Source organism: Scyliorhinus torazame, chromosome 2 (genome assembly GCF_047496885.1).
Source record: "Scyliorhinus torazame isolate Kashiwa2021f chromosome 2, sScyTor2.1, whole genome shotgun sequence".
NCBI classification, from domain to species: domain Eukaryota; kingdom Metazoa; phylum Chordata; class Chondrichthyes; order Carcharhiniformes; family Scyliorhinidae; genus Scyliorhinus; species Scyliorhinus torazame.
The window spans coordinates 166603279-166622137 of NC_092708.1; the positions used below are offsets into that span (position 1 = coordinate 166603279).

At 48.1% G+C, this 18859-nt stretch overlaps 1 protein-coding gene across 6 annotated transcripts in view; it reads right to left on the bottom strand.

The window, feature by feature from the left end:
- The window catches only part of armc8 (armadillo repeat containing 8), a 141238-nt gene that overhangs the window by 16420 nt on the left and 105959 nt on the right, over positions 1-18859 (bottom strand). For all 6 annotated transcript variants that reach the window (XM_072479242.1, XM_072479262.1, XM_072479279.1 and 3 more), the window contains one exon: positions 17142-17237. In XM_072479242.1, coding sequence (XP_072335343.1) covers positions 17142-17237 — 96 coding nt within the window. The remainder of the gene's footprint in view (positions 1-17141; positions 17238-18859) is intronic.

Genomic DNA, 18859 nt, shown 5'->3' on the forward strand with positions numbered 1-18859 from the left:
GGGGAAAAGTGAGTTGTTTGTGGTGCATCCAGGGGAGCAGAGTAGAGAAATAGAGGACCTACCGTTGAGGAAGGTAACAGGGGACTTTCGTTACCTGGGGATCCAGATAGCCAAGAATTGGGGCACATTGCATAGGTTAAATTTAACGCGGTTGGTGGAACAAATGGAGGAGGATTTTAAGAGATGGGATATGGTATCCCTGTCACTGGCAGGGAGGGTGCAGGCGGTTAAGATGGTGGTCCTCCCGAGATTCCTCTTTGTGTTTCAGTGCCTCCCGGTGGTGATCACGAAGGCTTTTTTTTAAAAAAAGGATTGAAAAGAGCATCATGGGTTTTGTGTGGGCCGGGAAGACCCCGAGAGTGAGGAAGGGATTCTTACAGCGTAGCAGGGATAGGGGGGGGCTGGCACTACCGAGCCTAAGTGAGTATTATTGGGCCGCTAATATTTCAATGGTGAGTAAGTGGATGGGAGAGGAGGAGGGAGCGGCGTGGAAGAGATTAGAGAGGGCGTCCTGTAGGGGGACTAGCCTACAGGCTATGGTGACAGCCCCATTGCCGTTCTCACCGAGGAACTACACCACAAGCCCGGTGGTGGTGGCTACACTGAAGATTTGGGGACAGTGGAGACGGCATAGGGGAAAGACTGGAGCCTTGGGGGGGGTCCCCGATAAGAAACAACCATAGGTTTGCCCCGGGGAGAATGGATGGGGGATATGGAATGTGGCAAAGAGCAGGAATAACGCAACTGAAAGATCTGTTTGTGGATGGGAAGTTCGCGAGTCTGGGAGCGCTGACCGAGAAATATGGATTGCCCCAAGGGAATGCATTCAGGTATATGCAACTGAGGGCTTTTGCGAGGCAACAGGTGAGGGAATTCCCGCAGCTCCCGACACAAGAGGTGCAGGACAGAGTGATCTCAAAGACATGGGTGGGGGATGGTAAGGTGTCAGATATATAGGGAAATGAGGGACGAAGGGGAGACTATGGTCGATGAACTAAAAGGGAAATGGGAAGAAGAGCTGGGGGAGGAGATCGAGGAGGGGCTGTGGGCAGATGCCCTAAGCAGGGTAAACTCGTCGTCCTCGTGTGCCAGGCTAAGCCTGATTCAGTTTAAAGTATTACACAGGGCGCATATGACTGGAGCACGGCTCAGTAAATTTTTTGGGGTGGAGGATAGGTGTGCGAGGTGCTCGAGAAGCCCAGCGAATCATACCCATATGTTTTGGTCATGCCCGGCACTACAGGGGTTTTGGATGGGGGTGACAAAGGTGCTTTCAAAAGTAGTGGGGGTCCGGATCGAACCAAGCTGGGGGTTGGCTATATTTGGGGTTGCACAAGAGCCGGGAGTGCAGGAGGCGAGAGAGGCCGATGTTTTGGCCTTTGCGTCCCTAGTAGCCCGGCGCAGGATATTGTTAATGTGGGAAGAAGCCAAGCCCCCGGGGGTGGAGACCTGGATAAATGACATGGCAGGGTTTATAAAGCTAGAGCGGATTAAGTTTGTTCTAAGGGGGTCGGCTCAAGGGTTCACCAGGCGGTGGCAACCGTTCGTCGAATACCTCGCAGAAAGATAGATGGAATGGGAAAAAAGAAGGCAGCAGCAGCAGCCCAGGAGCGGGGCGGGGGGGGGGGGGGGGGGGGGGGGGGGGGGGGGAGGAACCAGAAGGACTCTCAGGGTTGTTAATATATACTGTATAATATGTATAGGTCGTTGCGACAGATAATTATATATTGGGCTGTTAAATTATATTTTTGGAGAGTGTTACTTGTGATAAGGCAGTTGCCAATTAGGGTTAGTTTTCATTTTTGTTATTTATTATTTATTCATTTTTTGTTTATAAAATAGGTCATTGTTATTTGTGTTGTTATAATATTGTGTAAAGGATGCACAATGTACTGTGTTGGTTGACCAAAAATTTTCAATAAAATATTTATTTTAAAAAAAATGTAAGCAACAGATGGACACCTGGGGGTGGTCATGGTGTCCTATCAGGCAGACTGTGGTGGTATGTATTAGGGGTAGTACGGTACCCACTGATGCAGAGAGGCTATTGGTGGATAGTCACTGGGTCCTGATTGGATCTGCCGCCTACTGGCTCCACCCAGTAAGGCGGAGGAAAGAACCCGGGTTCTCCCAGCAGCCGCATTCTGTAACCGAGCTGCTGGGGAACAAGTCTGCGTAATAAAGCCATCGATTGACTTCATCTCATCTCGCCTCGTGAGTGATTGATTGTGCTACAATTTATTACGCACACTTTAAAAGACTATGGAGCTCCAGATCGCCTCGGAGTGTCTGCGAATCAGCCCCCACGCAGCAAACTCAGCGGCCACTTTCAAATTCTGGCTAGCGTGTTTTGAGGGATACCTCCGAACAGCCCCCGGCAGACCAGAAAATGCAGGTCCTGCATTCCAGGGTGAGTCCGTAAATCTACACGCTCATAGAAGACGCAGAGGATTTCCCGGCGGCGCTCACCATGCTGAGAGGGATCTACATTTGGCCCGTCAATCAGGTCTACGCACGTCACCAACTCGCGATGAGACGACAAATCCCAGGGGAATTGCTGGACGAGTTCTACAGCACGCTGCTCATACTGGGGAGGAACTGCAACTGCCCACCGGTGACAGCTAACGAAAATACGGAACTCCTCATCCGGGATGCTTTCGTAGCAGGTATGACCTCATCCCACATTCGCCAGCGACTGCTGGAAGGAGACTCACTGGGAGGCACGGGCCCTTGCGGCCTCCCTCGATGTGGCATCGCAGAATGCCCGCGCTTACGCCCCTGACCGCGTGGCAGCCCCTTGGGCTCCGTGGACCCACACCGCGACCGACTCTCCGGCACCCCCCATCCCCCCGCAAGCCTGCGCGGCCAGAGCACCAGACCACCCGGGGAGGCCGCACTGCTACTTTTGCGGGCAGTCGAAACACCCCCGGCAGCGCTGCCCGGCCCGCTCGGCCATCTGTAAAAGGTGCGGCAAGAAAGGGCACTATTCAGCGGTGTGCCAGTCCCGGGGGGGGGGGGGTCGCCGCGATCTCCGGGGGAGAACTGGGACCACAGATCCACCCCCCCCCCCCCCCCAAACAACGATCCAAGTGCAGCCAACGGGCGCCGCCATTTTGGGTCCCGGACTCCATGCGGGGGGAATGGGCGCCGCCATCTTGTGCCCCCCCCCGGCCACATGCGTTTCATGGGCGCGGGAATTTTGTCCGCCCCCGGGCCGTGTGCGATCCGTGGGCGCCGCCATCTTGGCTGACAGCCAAGGACCCCAGCATGGACGGCTCCACGGGGCCTGAAGAAAACGCCCCGATGCAGCAACCGCAGCTGGCTTCGGTGACCCTGGACCAGTCGCGGCCCCAGACGCTCCAAACAGCAACGACGACGGTGCTGGTTAACGGGTACGAAACGCCATGCCTGATCGACTCTGGGAGCACGGAAAGGTTTATCCGTCCGGATACGGAATGTCGCTGTTTTCTTTCAATCCACCCGAGAACCCAAAAGGTTTTTCTGGCAGCAGGATCCCATTCCGTAGAAATCAAAGGGTTCTGCATCGCGAACCTCACAGTGCAGGGGAGGGAGTTTAAGAATTACCGACTTTATGTCCTCCCCCACCTCTGCGCTCCCACACTCCTGGGGTTAGATTTTCAGTGTAACCTCCAGAGTTTAACGTTCCAATTCGGCGGCCCTATACCCCCACTTACTATCTGCGACCTCGCGACCCTCAAGGTTGAACCGCCTTCCCTGTTTGCGAACCTCACCCCGGATTGCAAACCCGTCGCCACTAGGAGCAGACGGTACAGCGCCCAGGACCGAACATTTATCCGGTCAGAAGTCCAGCGGCTGCTGAGGGAAGGCATAATCCAGGCCAGCAATAGTCCAGAGCTCAGGTGGTAGTTGTAAAGACCGGGGAGAAACAGAGGATGGTCATAGACTGTAGTCAAACCATCAATAGGTACACGCAGCTGGATGCATACTCTCTACCCCGCATATCCGACATGGTCAATCGGATTGCACAGTACAAGGTCTTTTCCACCGTGCACCTTAAGTCCGCATATCACTAGCTCCCCATCTGCCCGAGCGACCGCAAGTACACTGCCTTCGAAGCAGACGGGCAGCTCTACCACTTTTTAAGGGTTCCATTCGGCGTCACTAACGGAGTCTCGGTCTTCCAACGGAAGATGGACCGAATGGTTGACCAGCACGGTTTACGGGCCACGTTCCCGTATCTTGACAACGTCACCATCTGCGGCCATGACCAGCAGGACCTCAACGCCAACCTCCGCAAATTCCTCCAGACCGCTACGCCCTGAACCTCACCTACAACAGGGAAAAATGCGTGTTTAGCACCGACCGTCTAGCCATCCTGGGCTACGTAGTGCGTAATGGAGTCATAGGCACCGACCCTGAACGCACGCGCCCCCTCATGGAGTTCCCCCTCTCTCACGGTTCCAAAGCCCGGAAACGCTGCCTGGGCTTTTTCTCTTATTACGCCCAGTGGGTCCCCAACTACGCGGACAAGGCCCGCCCGCTAATTCAGTCCACTACCTTCCCCCTGTCGACAGAGGCCCGCCAGGCCTTCAGCCGCATCAAAGCGGATATCGCAAAGGCCACGATGCACGCAATTGACGAGTCCCTCCCCTTCCAAGTCGAGAGCGACGCATCCGACGTAGCTCTGGCAGCCACTCTCAACCAAGCGGAAAGACCCGTGGCCTTTTTCTCCGGTACCCTCCACGCTTCAGAAATCCGTCACTCCTCAGTGGAAAAGGAAGCCCAGGCCATAGTAGAAGCTGTGCGGCATTGGAGGCATTACCTGGCCGGTAGGAGATTCACTCTCCTCACTGACCAACGGTCGGTAGCCTTAATGTTCGATAATGCGCAGCGGGGCAAGATCAAGAACGACAATATTTTGCAGTGGAGGATCAAACTCTCCACATATAACTATGAGATCTTGTATCGTCCCGGAAACCTGAACGAGCCGTCCGATGCCCTATCCCGCGGCACATGTGCCAACGCACAAGTGGACCGTCTCCAAGCCCTCCACGAGGACCTCTGCCACCCGGGGGTCACTCGGTTCTACCACTTCGTGAAGACCCGCAACCTCCCCTACTCCGTCGAGGAGGTCCGAACAGCCACCAGGAACTGCCAAATCTGCGCAGAGTGCAAGCCGCACTTTTTCAGGTCAGATAGAGCACACCTGATAAAGACTTCCCGTCCCTTTGAGCGCCTCAGTCTGGACTTCAAAGGCCCCCTCCCCTCCACCGATCGCAACACGTACTTCCTGAAAGTGGTTGACGAATACTCCCGTTTTCCTTTCGCCATCCACTGTCCCGACATGACCGCGGCCACGGTCATTAAAGCCCTCTGCACCATCTTTACACTGTTCAGTTTCCTCGCCTACATCCATAGCGATAGGGGGTCCTCCTTCATGAGCGACGAACTGCGTCAATTCCAGCTCAGCAAGGGCATCGCCTCGAGCAGGACGACCAGTTACAACCCCCGGGGAAACGGTCAGGTAGAGAGGGAGAACGGAACGGTCTGGAAGACCGTCCTACTGGCCCTACGGTCCAGAGGTCTCACAGTTTCCCGTTGGCAGGAAGTCCTCCCGGATGCCCTTCACTCCATCCGGTCACTGCTGTGTACCACAACTAATCAAACGCCTCACGAGCGCCTCCTTGTCTTCCCTAGGAAGTCATCCTCCAGAACGTCACTTCCGACCTGGCTGGCAGCCCCAGGACCCATCCTGCTCCGAAAGCATGTGCGGGCGCACAAATCGGACCCGTTGGTCGAGAGGGTTCATCTCCTCCATGCAAACCCTCAATACGCCTACGTGGCATACCCCGACGGCCGACAGGACACGGTCTCCCTGCGGGACCTGGCGCCCGCCGGAGCTCCCCACACCCCCCTCCCTCCCGCCGGCGCACCCCACTGCTGCTCCCTTCCCGGGTGGATCGGTCCTCCTCCCCTGCCCGCCCAGGAGTAGTGAAACAGGAACAAACATCGCGACGCTCCCAGAGACGACAGTGCCCGAGCCAGCGCCTGCACCACCACCGTGGCTGAGACGATCGGCAAGGACGACCGGGGCACCCATTCGACTCATCGAATCTGCGTGACAAAGCAAGATCTGTAAATAATTCAGTGGCCCAGTAAAAGCGGCATTGTAAATAGTTAACAGTTGACATCGTTGCATTGCCACTGTGTTAATGGAATCCCAGTACCAACCTTATAAACCCCTACCACCATGCGACCCACCACCACGCCGGGTTCTTTTTTAACAAGGGGTGAATGTGGTAGGATGTATTAGGGGTAGTACGGTACCCAGTGATGCAGAGAGGCTATTGGTGGACAGACACTGGGTCCTGATTGGATCTCCCGCCTACTGGCTCCACTCAGTAAGGCAGAGTATAAGAACCCGGGTTCTCCCAGCAGCCGCATTCTGTAACCGAGCTGCTGGGGAACAAGTCTGCGTAATAAAGCCATCGATTAACTTAATCTCATCTCGCCTCGTGAGTGATTGATTGTGCTACACAGACATCAAAAACCCACTGGGTTTAACGTGCGACGACTATTAGGGGTGATAATGATGCCCCCAGTGGAGGGGGAGGCAGAGATAGTGGCGGCAATGGACGCAGAGAAGGCATTTGATAGGGTGGAGTGGGAGTATTTATGGGAAGTGTTAAGGAGGTTTGGGTTTGGGAACGGGTTTATTAGCTGGGTTAGACTTCTTTATGGGGCTCCAATGGCAAGCGTAGTTACAGGTCGACATAGATCGGAGTATTTCCGACTATATAGGGGAACAAGACAGGGATGCCCGCTGTCTCCATTGTTGTTCGCGTTGGCAATTGAACCTCTGGCCATGGCGTTGAGAGACTCCAGGAAATGGAGAGGGGTGATTAGAGGGGGAGAAGAACACCGAGTCTCGTTATATGCTGTTGTTATATGTTATAACCTATTGTTATGTGTCGGACCCAGCGGGGGGGATGATAGAGGTTATGCGAATTTTGAGGGGGTTCGGGGATTTCTCGGGGTATAGGCTAAACATGGGGAAGAGTGAATTATTTGTTATACATCCAGGGGACCAGAGTAGAGAGATAGAAGGCTTGCCTCTAAGGAAAGTGGAAAGAAACTTCCGATACCTGGGGATTCAGATCGCTAGGAGCTGGGGAACCTTGCACAGACTTAATCTGACACGGTTGGTAGAACAAATGGAGGAGGACTTCAAGAGGTGGGACATGCAGCCTCTATCGCTGGCGGGCAGGGTGCAAGCAATTAAGATGATGGTCCTCCCGAGGTTCTTATTTGTATTTCAATGTCTCCCTATACTAATCACTAAGACCTTTTTTAATAAAATAGACAGGAGCATCACGAGCTTCGTGTGGGCAGGGAAAGTTCCGAGAGTAAGGAGGGGGTTCCTTCAGCGTAGTAGGGACAGAGGAGGATTGGCACTACCGAACTTGGGAGATTACTATTGGGCCGCCAATGTGGCAATGATACGTAAATGGATGATGGAGGGTGAGGGAGCGGCGTGGGAAAGACTGGAGAGAAAGTCCTGTAAAGGGACGAGTTTAGAGGCGCTGGTGACGGCGCCGCTACCGATCTCACCTAAAAAGTTTACCACGAACCCGGTGGTGGCGGCAACATTGAATATCTGGGGACAGTGGAGGCGACAGAGAGGGGTGCGGGGAGCCCTGGTGGGGTCCCCAATCAGGAACAACCATAGGTTCGCCCCAGGAAGAATGGATGGAGGATTTCAGAGCTGGTTCCAGTTGGGAATTAGGAGGGTGGGAGATTTATTTATAGATGGGACTTTTGCGAGCTTGGGAGCATTGGAGGAAAAGTATAAGTTGCCCCGGGGAAATTTCTTGAGATATATGCAGGTGAGGGCATTTACTAGACAACAGGTGAGGGAATTTCCATTGCTCCCGACACAGGGGATACAGGACAGGGTGCTTTCAGGGGTGTGGGTCGGAGAGGGCAAGGTGTCAGAGATTTACCGAGAGATGAGGGAAGAGGGGGAGGAGTCGGTGGGCGAACTAAAAGGAAAGTGGGAAGAAGAACTAGGGGAGGAGATAGAGGAGGGTATGTGGGCTGATGCCCTAAGCAGGGTAAATTCCTCTTCCTCATGCGCCAGGCTTAGCCTGATTCAATTTAAGGTGCTACATAGAGCACACATAACGGGAGCAAGATTGAGCAGGTTCTTTGGAGTGGAGGACAAATGTGGGAGGTGTGGTGGGAGCCCGGCAAACCACACACATATGTTTTGGGCATGCCCGGCACTGGAAGGGTATTGGAAGGGAGTGACGGGAGTGATTTCGCGGGTGGTGAAGGCCCGGGTCAAACCTAGCTGGGGGTTAGCTATATTTGGAGTTGCGGAAGAGCCGGGAGTGCAGGAGGCGAAAGAGGCCGATGTCGTGGCCTTTGCGTCCCTCGTAGCCCGGCGCAGGATCCTACTCATGTGGAAGGAGGCGAAACCCCCCGGACTGGAGGCCTGGGTAAATGATATGGCGGGGTTCATTAAACTGGAGCAGATAAAGTTTGCCCTGAGAGGATCGGCTCAAGGGTTCACCAGGCGGTGGCAGCCATTTCTCGACTACCTAGGGAACGTTAGAGGGAAGACAGATGACCAGCAGCAGCAACCCAGGGGGAGGGGGGGGGGGGGTTAGTTTAGGTCAAAGATAAAGGGGTTTTGTTACTTGTGTATTGTTTAAAATTTCTGTATTGTTATTGTTGCGTTTGCTTTGTAAGAGGGGAAAAATTGTTGTTTGGGGAAAAAAATTTCAATAAAACATTTATAAAAAAAAAACCCACTGGGTATTGGGACCCCCTCCTGAGATTTCATTGGCCGGGTGCCAGAAAAGTTTCTGGAAAGGCGGGGAGGGAGGGGGATAAAGGTTTGCATCTCAGGCACACCAGCAGCAGAGACTCGGTGTGTGAGGTGACCTTGATCAGACCAGAAGGAAGGAAGGAAGCAAGGAAGAAACCGCCAGCGATAATCACGGGTGGAAGACGGACCAGAGGAATTCCAGCGATCAGATCCACAGCCTACCAACCCATCTTTGCGGGTAGTATACTTGAATCTGGGGTATCCTCTTTTTTTAAGTGGGTAATGCAAGGTTTAATTGTGTTAATAAATATAGTTGAATTTTGAACTTGTGTTTGTGATTTGTTTCCTCGTAAATAAAGACACCCTAGTTAAAACCTTTGAATAAGTAAACTGGTCGAAAGTACCTGAGGTTTTACAGTTACAACAACACTCAGATTCATGACGTATACAAGTGCCATGCGCCTGCATGGTTTCACATAGAGGTCAGTTGATGCTGCTTCCGCCTTCTTGGGGGACCACTCAACTTCACTCACATGGGGTGCCGGTATCAAATGCTGCAGCAAGGGTGCAAGGAGAGGGGATAGTAGGGTACAAGGGTGGAGTGGAGGATGGATCTGGGAGGCAGACTAAAAGAGGGAAGGGAGGGAGGCTGACCAGATGCCCTTTGAATATGGCGCCTGGATCGTCAAACCCAGGAAGTAATGGTGGTGAAAGAGAGTTCCTGCCCACGAGATTCGCCGTGCTTTGCATGGATGCATAAATAAGGATATATACAGCATTACAATCATGCATGCTCATGTGATGAGTGTAGGAATTTCAGACGTGGTGCATCATAGGTTTTTGGTGCAGTTAAGGGTTAAAAGCCTGCATACAAAAGGTGACATGGCCACAGGAAACAAGTCTGAAGGCAAGTAGGAAAAGGCAGATGAAGCAACAGCACGTCGAGCAAGACAAGCTAAGGCCAACACAGGGCAGTCCAACGTAGGTAAAGAGGCCAAAGGGGACCCACAGTCCCGGAGAACTGGAGAATAGCCAATGTTGTTCCTTTGTTTAAGAAGGGTAGCAAGGATAATCCAGGGAACTACAGGCCGGTGAGCCTTACGTCAGTGGTAGGGAAATTACGGGAGAGAATTCTTCGAAACAGGTTCTACGCCCATTTGGAAGCAAGTGGACATATTAGCAAGAGGCAGCACGGTTTTGTGAAGGGGAGGTCGTGTCTCACTAACTTGATAAGAGTTTTTCGAGGAGGTCACAAAGATGATTGATGCAGGTAGGGCAGTGGATGTTGTATATATGGACTTCAGTAAGGCCTTTGACAAGGTCCCTCATGGCAGACTGGTACAAAAGATGAAGTCACACGGGATCAGAGGTGAGCTGGCAAGATGGATACAGAACTGGCTAGGTCATAGAAGGCAAAGAGTAGCAATTGAAGGGTGCTTTTCTGATTGGAGGGCTGTGACTAGTGGTGTTCCGCAGGGATCAGTGCTGGGACCGTTGCTGTTCGTAGCATATATAAATGATTTGACGGAAAAGGTGACTGGTCGGATTAGCAAGTTTGCAGACGACACAAAGGTTGGTGGAATTGCAGAAAGCGATGAGGACTGTCAGAGGATACAGCAGGATTTAGATTGTTTGGAGACTTGGGCGGAGAGATGGCAGATGGAGTTCAATCCGGACAAATGTGCGGTAATGCATTTTGGAAGGTCTAATACAGGTAGGGAATATACAGTGAATGGTAGAACCCTCAAGAGTATTGAAAGTCAAAGAGATCTAGGAGTACAGGTCCACAGGTCACTGAAAGGGGCAATACAGGTGGAGAAGGTAGTGAAGAAGGCATACAGCATGCTTGCCTTCGTTGGCCGGGGCATTGAGTATAAATGCCTTTAGAGAGGGTGCACAAGAGATTTATCAGGATGTTGCCTGGTATGGAGGACATTAGCTATGAGGAGAGGTTGAATAAACTCGGTTTGTTCTCACTGGAACGACGGAGGTTGAGGGGCAACCTGATGGAGGTCTACAAAATTATGAGGGGCATAGGTTTAAGGTGCAAGGGGCAAGGTTTAGAGATGTACGGGGCAGCACGGTAGCATTGTGGATAGAGCAATTGCTTCACAGCTCCAGGGTCCCAGGTTCGAATCCGGCTTGGGTCACTGTCTGTGCGGAGTCTGCACATCCTCCCAGTGCGCGCGTGGGTTTCCTCCGGGTGCTCCGGTTTCCTCCCACAGTCCAAAGATGTGCAGGTTAGGTGGATTGGCCATGATAAATTGCCCTTAGTGTCCAAAATTGCCCTTAGTGTTGAGTGGGGTTACTGGGTTATGGGGATAGAGTGGAGGTGTTGACCTTGGGTAGGGTGCTCTTTCCAAGAGCCGGTGCAGACACGATGGGCCAAATGGCCTCCTTCTGCACTGTAAATTCTATGATAATCTAAGTTTTTTTTATACAGAGGGTAGTGGGTGCTTGGAATTCGCTGCCAGAGGCGGTGGTGGAAGCAGGTACGATAGTGACGTTTAAGGGGCATCGCGACAAATTTATGAATAGGATGGGAAGAGAGGGATACGGAGCCTGGAAGTGTGGAAGATTTTAGTTTAGATGGTCAGCATGATCAGCGCAGGCTTGGAGGGCCGAAGGGCCTGTTCCTGTGCTTGGGGAGGGGGGGGGGGGGGGGAAGGAGAAAGAGAGAATGACATGTAAATGCGTATAATGATCCTTGTTTGTATGTATTGTTTTTGCTCTCTTCTCGTTCTGCTTTGGCTTATCTCTAACTTCAAATTTTTTAATTTCTAACTTTTCTCTGGTTGCTTTGACTAATTCTATGCGCGGTGATGAAACTTGGGAATTCAAAGTACAAACTGGAATATGTAACATAAATTCTAGTTTGAAAGGCAAGTACATCTGGGAGCCAAGGATGCAACTGAACCATCACAAAAGGCTTAGGCTAATGCAGTTTTGTTTGGATTAAGGGGATTCTCTGTGGAGTTAATTAAATCCTAACTTGCTACGGTGATGTTGTTGCTATGTGGAGCTAAGGGATCAGGTATTTTGCAGAGTTCAGCTGTGAGCTGAATGAAGCTGTGACCAGAAGTAAAGCAGGTTGCTCTCCTTGTGGTTCAGTTAAAAGATCAGCAGTCTTTAAAGTAGTGCAGATGTGTCTGAGAGCTGAAACCAGCAGAAATAACATCTGAAGAAATACAGCCAGTTTTTTTGCAGGAGTCAGATCTTGTCTTTAAAGCAGTGTCAAAAGATCTCTCTTTCTCAAAGAACATCTATATAAAGCAGGTATTCCTATGTGCTAATGGTATTTTAACAGTGAATGATGTGTTTTCTTGTTGTTTGAGTCAGAATAAAGAGCAGTGAAGGGTATTATATTCACTGTATTGAGTAGTATTGTTTAAGTGGTAATTGTAAATTATTTTCTGGTGTGATGGTAAAGATATTTTAATACTACATTAGTAATGAAGTTTGTTTTAATATACAATATCCCCATTTCTTCGTGCAATCACTCCTGGAGCGAGTTATCCTTTCCTCAGTCTTACAAATTTAAATACAATATTGCGATTTCTGGCCAGCACCCTAGCCACTATTGGGGTCTGGTCTGGGATCGTAATGTTTAGCTGCCTCCACTACCCCCCACAGCAGGAATGACTTGCACTTTCGTGCCTGCCACCGAACGTACATTCTAGAGCGGAAGATTTCACCCACTGTTCCAAAGATGAAACATTCAACCAAGTTCCTGGATGCCTGTTGCAGTAATTCAGGGGGGACTGTGGCATGATAATGATGTTACTTGGTTAGTAATCCCGGAACCCAGGCTGATAGCAGCTGATGGTGTTTACATTCAGCTAATAAATGTGGAATATAAAAGTTAAACTCAGTAATGGTGACCATGAACACTCTCATCATTTATTGTAAAAACCCATCACTAATATCCCTTTGGGAAGGAAATCTATCCTCCTTACTCGGTCTGGCCTACATGTGACTCCAGACTCCTAGCAATGTGAATGCTCACTGAAACGGCCTAGCAATCCACTCAGGTCAAAGGCGTGTGCAACAAATGCTGGCCTTGCCAGCAATGCTCATATCCCATAAAATAATACATTTTTAGAAAGGTGAACATTGAAAACCCGACAGTACAATTTGAAGAATACTGGAAATTTCTCCAGTGATCCATTATACATTCCTCCTTAATTAACTACAATTCAAAGAATTAACTGATTGTTCACCTCCCTGGTGCTTGTAAAGGTTTCAACTCGGAATACCTGCTACGTTTACCGTTGCAGCAACATAACTTCAAATTATATCACTATAATACAAAGCAAAGTTTTGCAGCAAATGATAATCCTTAAAATCCTGGTGAAAACATGGACGCCCTCTGATCTGTTGAAGCCATATGAAAATCTGCTTCGAGATTCTTATGGCATGCTCAAATGATGAAAATGATCTTTTAGTCTGTGTCTCATTGTAACTGCATTCAAGCTCGTGCCAATTACAAGGGAACCCATGAAAGTCCATAACCATATCTGGAGTCACCTTTGCCATCTTCAAATAGGGTGACACAAATGATTGCTTTAGAATAAACGTTGCCTGGGAAATGGTCATTGAAATCCACAATTTGAACTTCACCATCACTGATAATGAGTGGAGCGCTTTTCAGTTAATTTAGGCAAATTAATTTTGTCTCAGTATTTGAATAACCACATGGATATCAACAAGAGTCCCCTGCACTTTTTTTGAATTTAGCAATGTGATGAAAGGCTCTGACATGCTGCTGCTCTGAGCAGCACAGTAGCACAGTGGTTAGCACTGTTGCTTCATAGCTCCAGGGTTCCAGGTTCGATTCCCAGCTTGGGTCAGTCTGTGCAGAGTCTGCACGTTCTCCCCGTCTGCGTGGGTTTCCTCCTGGTGCTCCGGTTTCCTCCCACAAGTCCCGAATGACGTGCTGTTAGGTAATTTGGACATTCTGAATTCTCCCTCCGTGTACCCGAACAGGCGCCGGAATGTAGCTTTTCACAGTAACCTCATTGCAGTGTTAATGTTAACCTACTTGTGAAAAAAAGATTATTAAATAGTTGACCCTGTCAAACAATGTCAGTGTTTTAATACACGTGTGCCGCAAATGGTCTACATTGGTATGACGCTTTTGGGCAGCGCTGTCTTTGACTTTCACTGGCAATGATGTTCCTGTAGTTGAGTTGTCTGAAAATGTATTTACAAAGAATAGCATATTTCTGTTAGTGTTCCTGCTGCATTGGAGCCTCAAAGTAGTTTCCTTCTATTATAGCCAAATAGATGTTTATTTTTCTGCAGAGGTTCAACTTCGATTAGGTCAAGTGCAGGTATTGGCTCCCTTGCAAAATCTGATCTCAACTTTTCAAATGGTCAACATCCTCCTTTATCAAATCTGGTAATAAGAAGCACTGATCCCAATCTGACAGGACCTTTGGATTAATTACAAATCTTTGCAGCCAAAAAAACTGGCCCCCAATATTTTGTTCCAATTAATGTGTGCAATCATGATTTGGTGCATGTCATAATTTCAGAATTTTGCATGTTGGTCCAGTTCTCTTCAGGATTTGCAAATACTTTTGTACAATTTGTGTAATTGCAAGAATCACCAAGTCTATTAGCATGCTAATAGACCACGAACGGAGGAAAAATAGTTACACCTCAAATTCCACTTGCACATTTCTGTAAGGCAAACTTTTATTCTCACAACACAACCTCTCCAATGCTATTTTTAAAGTAATTATGCCCACAATTCAGAATAGTTAACTTAAATGAAAAATCACCAATCAAAAGTGCTAGCTTTTGATGTCAAAACTTTGTTCTAAAACAAAATGAGTTTTTCTTTCTTCCCTCAGTTTTAACTGCATAACTGTGTAGTGTCAGCACAACCAGTAACCACACATTAATAATCACGACAGCCCAGCTGTCAAATACAATCACCAACACAGCTGCATATTTGCTTTTAGTATGGAGCCCAACCAGGTCCAAGCTGTACCCACAAATGTTGCTGTTTATTGCTCTGGAATGACAGACTCGACACATGTTTTATATTTAATTTCCACATCAGAGTGACAGACATAAATTTTATGATCGCCAACACTAAGGGCATTCAAATGGTCATTGGATGGACATATGGACGATAAGGGAATAGTGTTGATGAGCTTTAGAGTGGTTTCACAGGTCGGCGCAACATCAAGGGCCGAAGGGCCTGTACTGCGCTGTAATGTTCTATGTTCTATATTTTAACAATTGATTTTAATGCTTCCTTTGATTCAGTGACAGAGAAACATCCAAAATGAACTAGTGCTGACACAAGGCGTCTAGAGAGTAAAAAAATGGCTAAGAATGGCGTTATTGATGTTAACCAGTAATTTAAATAAAAGTACAAAACAGATTTTGTCATGCAACATTTGCTTATTTTTCTGGTATAAGGGATCTCATCAATTAGATCCAGGAATAAGCTGAGCAGAGCAGATTCCTGAAAACAATTTTATTGATTGTCAGCATAGAATTTGCAGTACAGAAGGAGGCCATTCGGCTCATGGAGTCTGCACCGGCCCTTGGATAGAGCACCCCACTTAAGCCCACGTCTCCACCCAATCCCCGTAACCCCACCCAACCCAACCTTTTTAGACAGTAAGGGCAATTTATCATGGCCAATCCACCTAACCTCACATCTTTGGACTGTGGGGGGAAACCGGAACACCCGGAGGAAACCCACATAGACACATGGAGAAAGTGCAGACACCATACAGTGACCCAAGCCAGGAATCTGGGACCCTGGAGCTGTGAAGCAACTGTGATAACCACTGTGCTACCGTGCTACCCACCACTGCGCTACCGAGCAAAGTTAGCATTTTATGTCTTGTTATTGCTTCCATTGTAACTGCAGAATCATGGACTAGAAAATTGAAAAACAACCTATTACTTCTACAAAAGTATCTCACTTGAACTTGAAATCTGATGTACATAGTTAAGCCTTTCATGAATGCAAAATCATTTTAACACTGTCATGACAATACTCAGAGCTTTATTGAGCAGCTAGGTACACGGTTTGAAAAATAATCAGGTTGCACGATCCAAATTGGATCCAATTTTTTTTTTTGAACAGTAAACATAGATAAGTCTAGCCAGTATTTAAAATATCTGTCCACACCAAAATTACACAGTAACTTAATCGCATTGTAAGCCTACTTGTTAATAGTAATAATCTTTTATTACGTGTCACATGGAGTAAATATTTTAAATGCATTATCGGGCAAAGGAACAGAACAAAAAGTTCCAAAGAATCATATTTGCACCGAGTCCCAAAAGAAGGCAACTTAATACTCTTATTCCTAGAATCAAAATTTGGAAAAGGCAGCAAAGCTAAGAATGCACACATTCAAAATAATATCAGCCATGTCAAATTAACCAGAGGAAGTGACATGTACAATGTATAGATCTTCAGCAATTTCAGTTTTCTTCTGCAAACCCATCTTGAAATATTAACAAACCCTAAATATCCAGTTTACTTTCTACAGACTCACTTGCATAATCAGTAATTTATGTTACAATTACTAGTCATGATCTAATCTAGTGATGAAACAATTTTATTCAAACTGCTTCCTTTAATGTGAACATACAACTTGCACTTGCCGCATGCCTGGAGCATAATACATGTCCAAAGGCATGTGCAGAGGTAAAAATGGATGCAAGTGGCAGCAGAAGGATTTGCGGGAACAACAATAGGAATGCTAAAGAAATATATTCTGAGGAAGCTTTTGAATGTAGAGATAGAAATAAAAAGGCAGTGAGCAGTCTTTAGGGAAAGAGTTCCACAGTGTGAGGTTAAGATGGTCAAAAGCCTTGCCACCGACGGTAAAAGCAGGGGATTAAAAATTTTTTTTTAAAGTACTCAATTATCTTTTCCAAATAAGGGGCAATTTAGTGTGTCCAATTCACCTAACCTGCACACCTTTGGGTTGTGGGGGGTGAGATCCACGGAGAAACAGGGAGAATGTGCAAACTCCACACAGACAGTGACCCGGGGTCAAACCTGGGTCCTCAGCGGTAAAAGCAGGAGCTAAAGGAAATGCTGCAACTGCCATTTCATCTCTTCTGAAAAGGTAGCATCTATATTCAACCCAGACATGGCAAGTACACTGCATTGACAAAAAGTCAGCCCCTGCAAAATTAGGTTTCATATCCAATTTATGCTTTGATATTCCATGTTGAAAGGATAAATTGCAGGCTGTTTACATTGACAATATACATAACATATATTCAAATGAAAATGTTCCCAGCGTGTAGCATAAATGTGCCCAAGAAAAATGAAACATACCTGCTCTTTAACTTCAATATTATGCTCTCCTTCAAGGATGAGGGTCACAGCTTGCATTATCTGTTTTCCATGAGTGCTCATTATCTGGTCTATGTGCTAGCAATAAAACAGAGTCACATTATGTATTTTCAAAGTTAAACCAAGCAGACTTTCCTTCAACATTCAATTGTTTCATATACCATCACAAAGTAAATGATACTGATTGATGAGTGCACGCAAGGCTGATGAAATTAAAATTGTGCAAGGCAACATAGCCTATTATACTGTTAGAATATTGTTGTAAAACCTTTTGTCTACCCTGTGTCCCGCTTTGTGTTCTTGTCCTGCTGCCTGCTTTGATTTACAGTCTTTTGGGTTGCTGCCGTAACATTACTGCACCATTTGGGATTTCTGTTAAAATGCAGAAGATAGACAAAGCGAGAATTCCCCTCTCCAGTTGGGCCAGGCCTCTTTAGGTTCTATGGCAGATCCTGTGATGTCATTTGATAGACTTGGCAAGCAGCCAATCGGTGGATGTGGAATCTTCAGCCTTCTCTTATCGTAGCCTGAGGTTGGTGAAGCCAGTTAGAAACTTTCAGGAAAGGAGGTGGGTCTTCTGGCGAGTTCCATATTTTGTTCAGTTCTGTGAGGAAAGCCAGTGAATAAAGACCTTGAAGGCTCTCTTCTCCTCTTGCTGCAAGATGATTTTAAGAGACATTCTAGCCAAATCTGTGACGACTTTCTTGTTTAAAGACAGCCATCAGAACTGGGAACGAGATCCTGAATGTGAAAGTGCAAGCCGTTCTCCCAAATTAGTAACCGTCGAGCTGTGTGTGTCAGGGGCTGTGAAGAGCTCAAAATTGGATTTTAAACTGAGAATATTCCTTAAAGAACAGCCAGAGTTCCGGTGTGGAGTTGAGTCAAAATAGTAGAACCTGAGTTTACTCAGGCAGGCTGTACGAATCACACAGGGAGGCGAAAGCTCCATCTGGTGGTAGAGAGGCAGGAGTGCACCGACCTGAGAATCCTATGTACAGCACCATCTGGTAGCCAGCAAGAAGAACTGCACTGATCTGAACACCCTGGACCCAGCTGCATCTGGTGGCCGATGAGCAGAATCACACCGACCTGATATTCGGAGGTGAAACGTCATCTGGTAGTGGAAGGAGGGAGGTGTGCCAAGCTGAAACTCTTATGTAAATCTATTTCTCAGAAACTGCTACCACAGCAGTAAATACGCATCTCAAACCTACCCTTTAATCCCTGTTTTTTTTAATAAACATTTTATTGAGGTATTTTTGGTATAGTAACAACATAATAAACAATATACATGAAACCATAAACATAGTGCAAAAGCCATTTACCTCTCGTGCAGGTCCCACCCTTATTGACCCCCTACTCTAATCTAAACTACTCCCCCCCCCCCCCCCCCCCCCCCCCAGTCTGCTGACGATTAATTTCCCGCAAAGAAGTCGACGAACGGTTGCCACCTCCGGGTGAACCCCAACAGTGACCCTCAAGACGAACTTGATTTCTCCAAACCGAGAAAGCTAGCCATGTCCGATAGACAGGTCTCCAACTTCGGGGGCTTTGAGTCCCTCCATGCTAATAGTATCCACTCCAGGGAAGCAAAGGCCAGAACGTCTGCCTCTTTCTCCTCCTGGATTCCCGGGGCTTCTGACACCCCGAAAATCGCCACCTCTGGACTCAGCACCACCCTTGTTTTTAACACCGTGGAC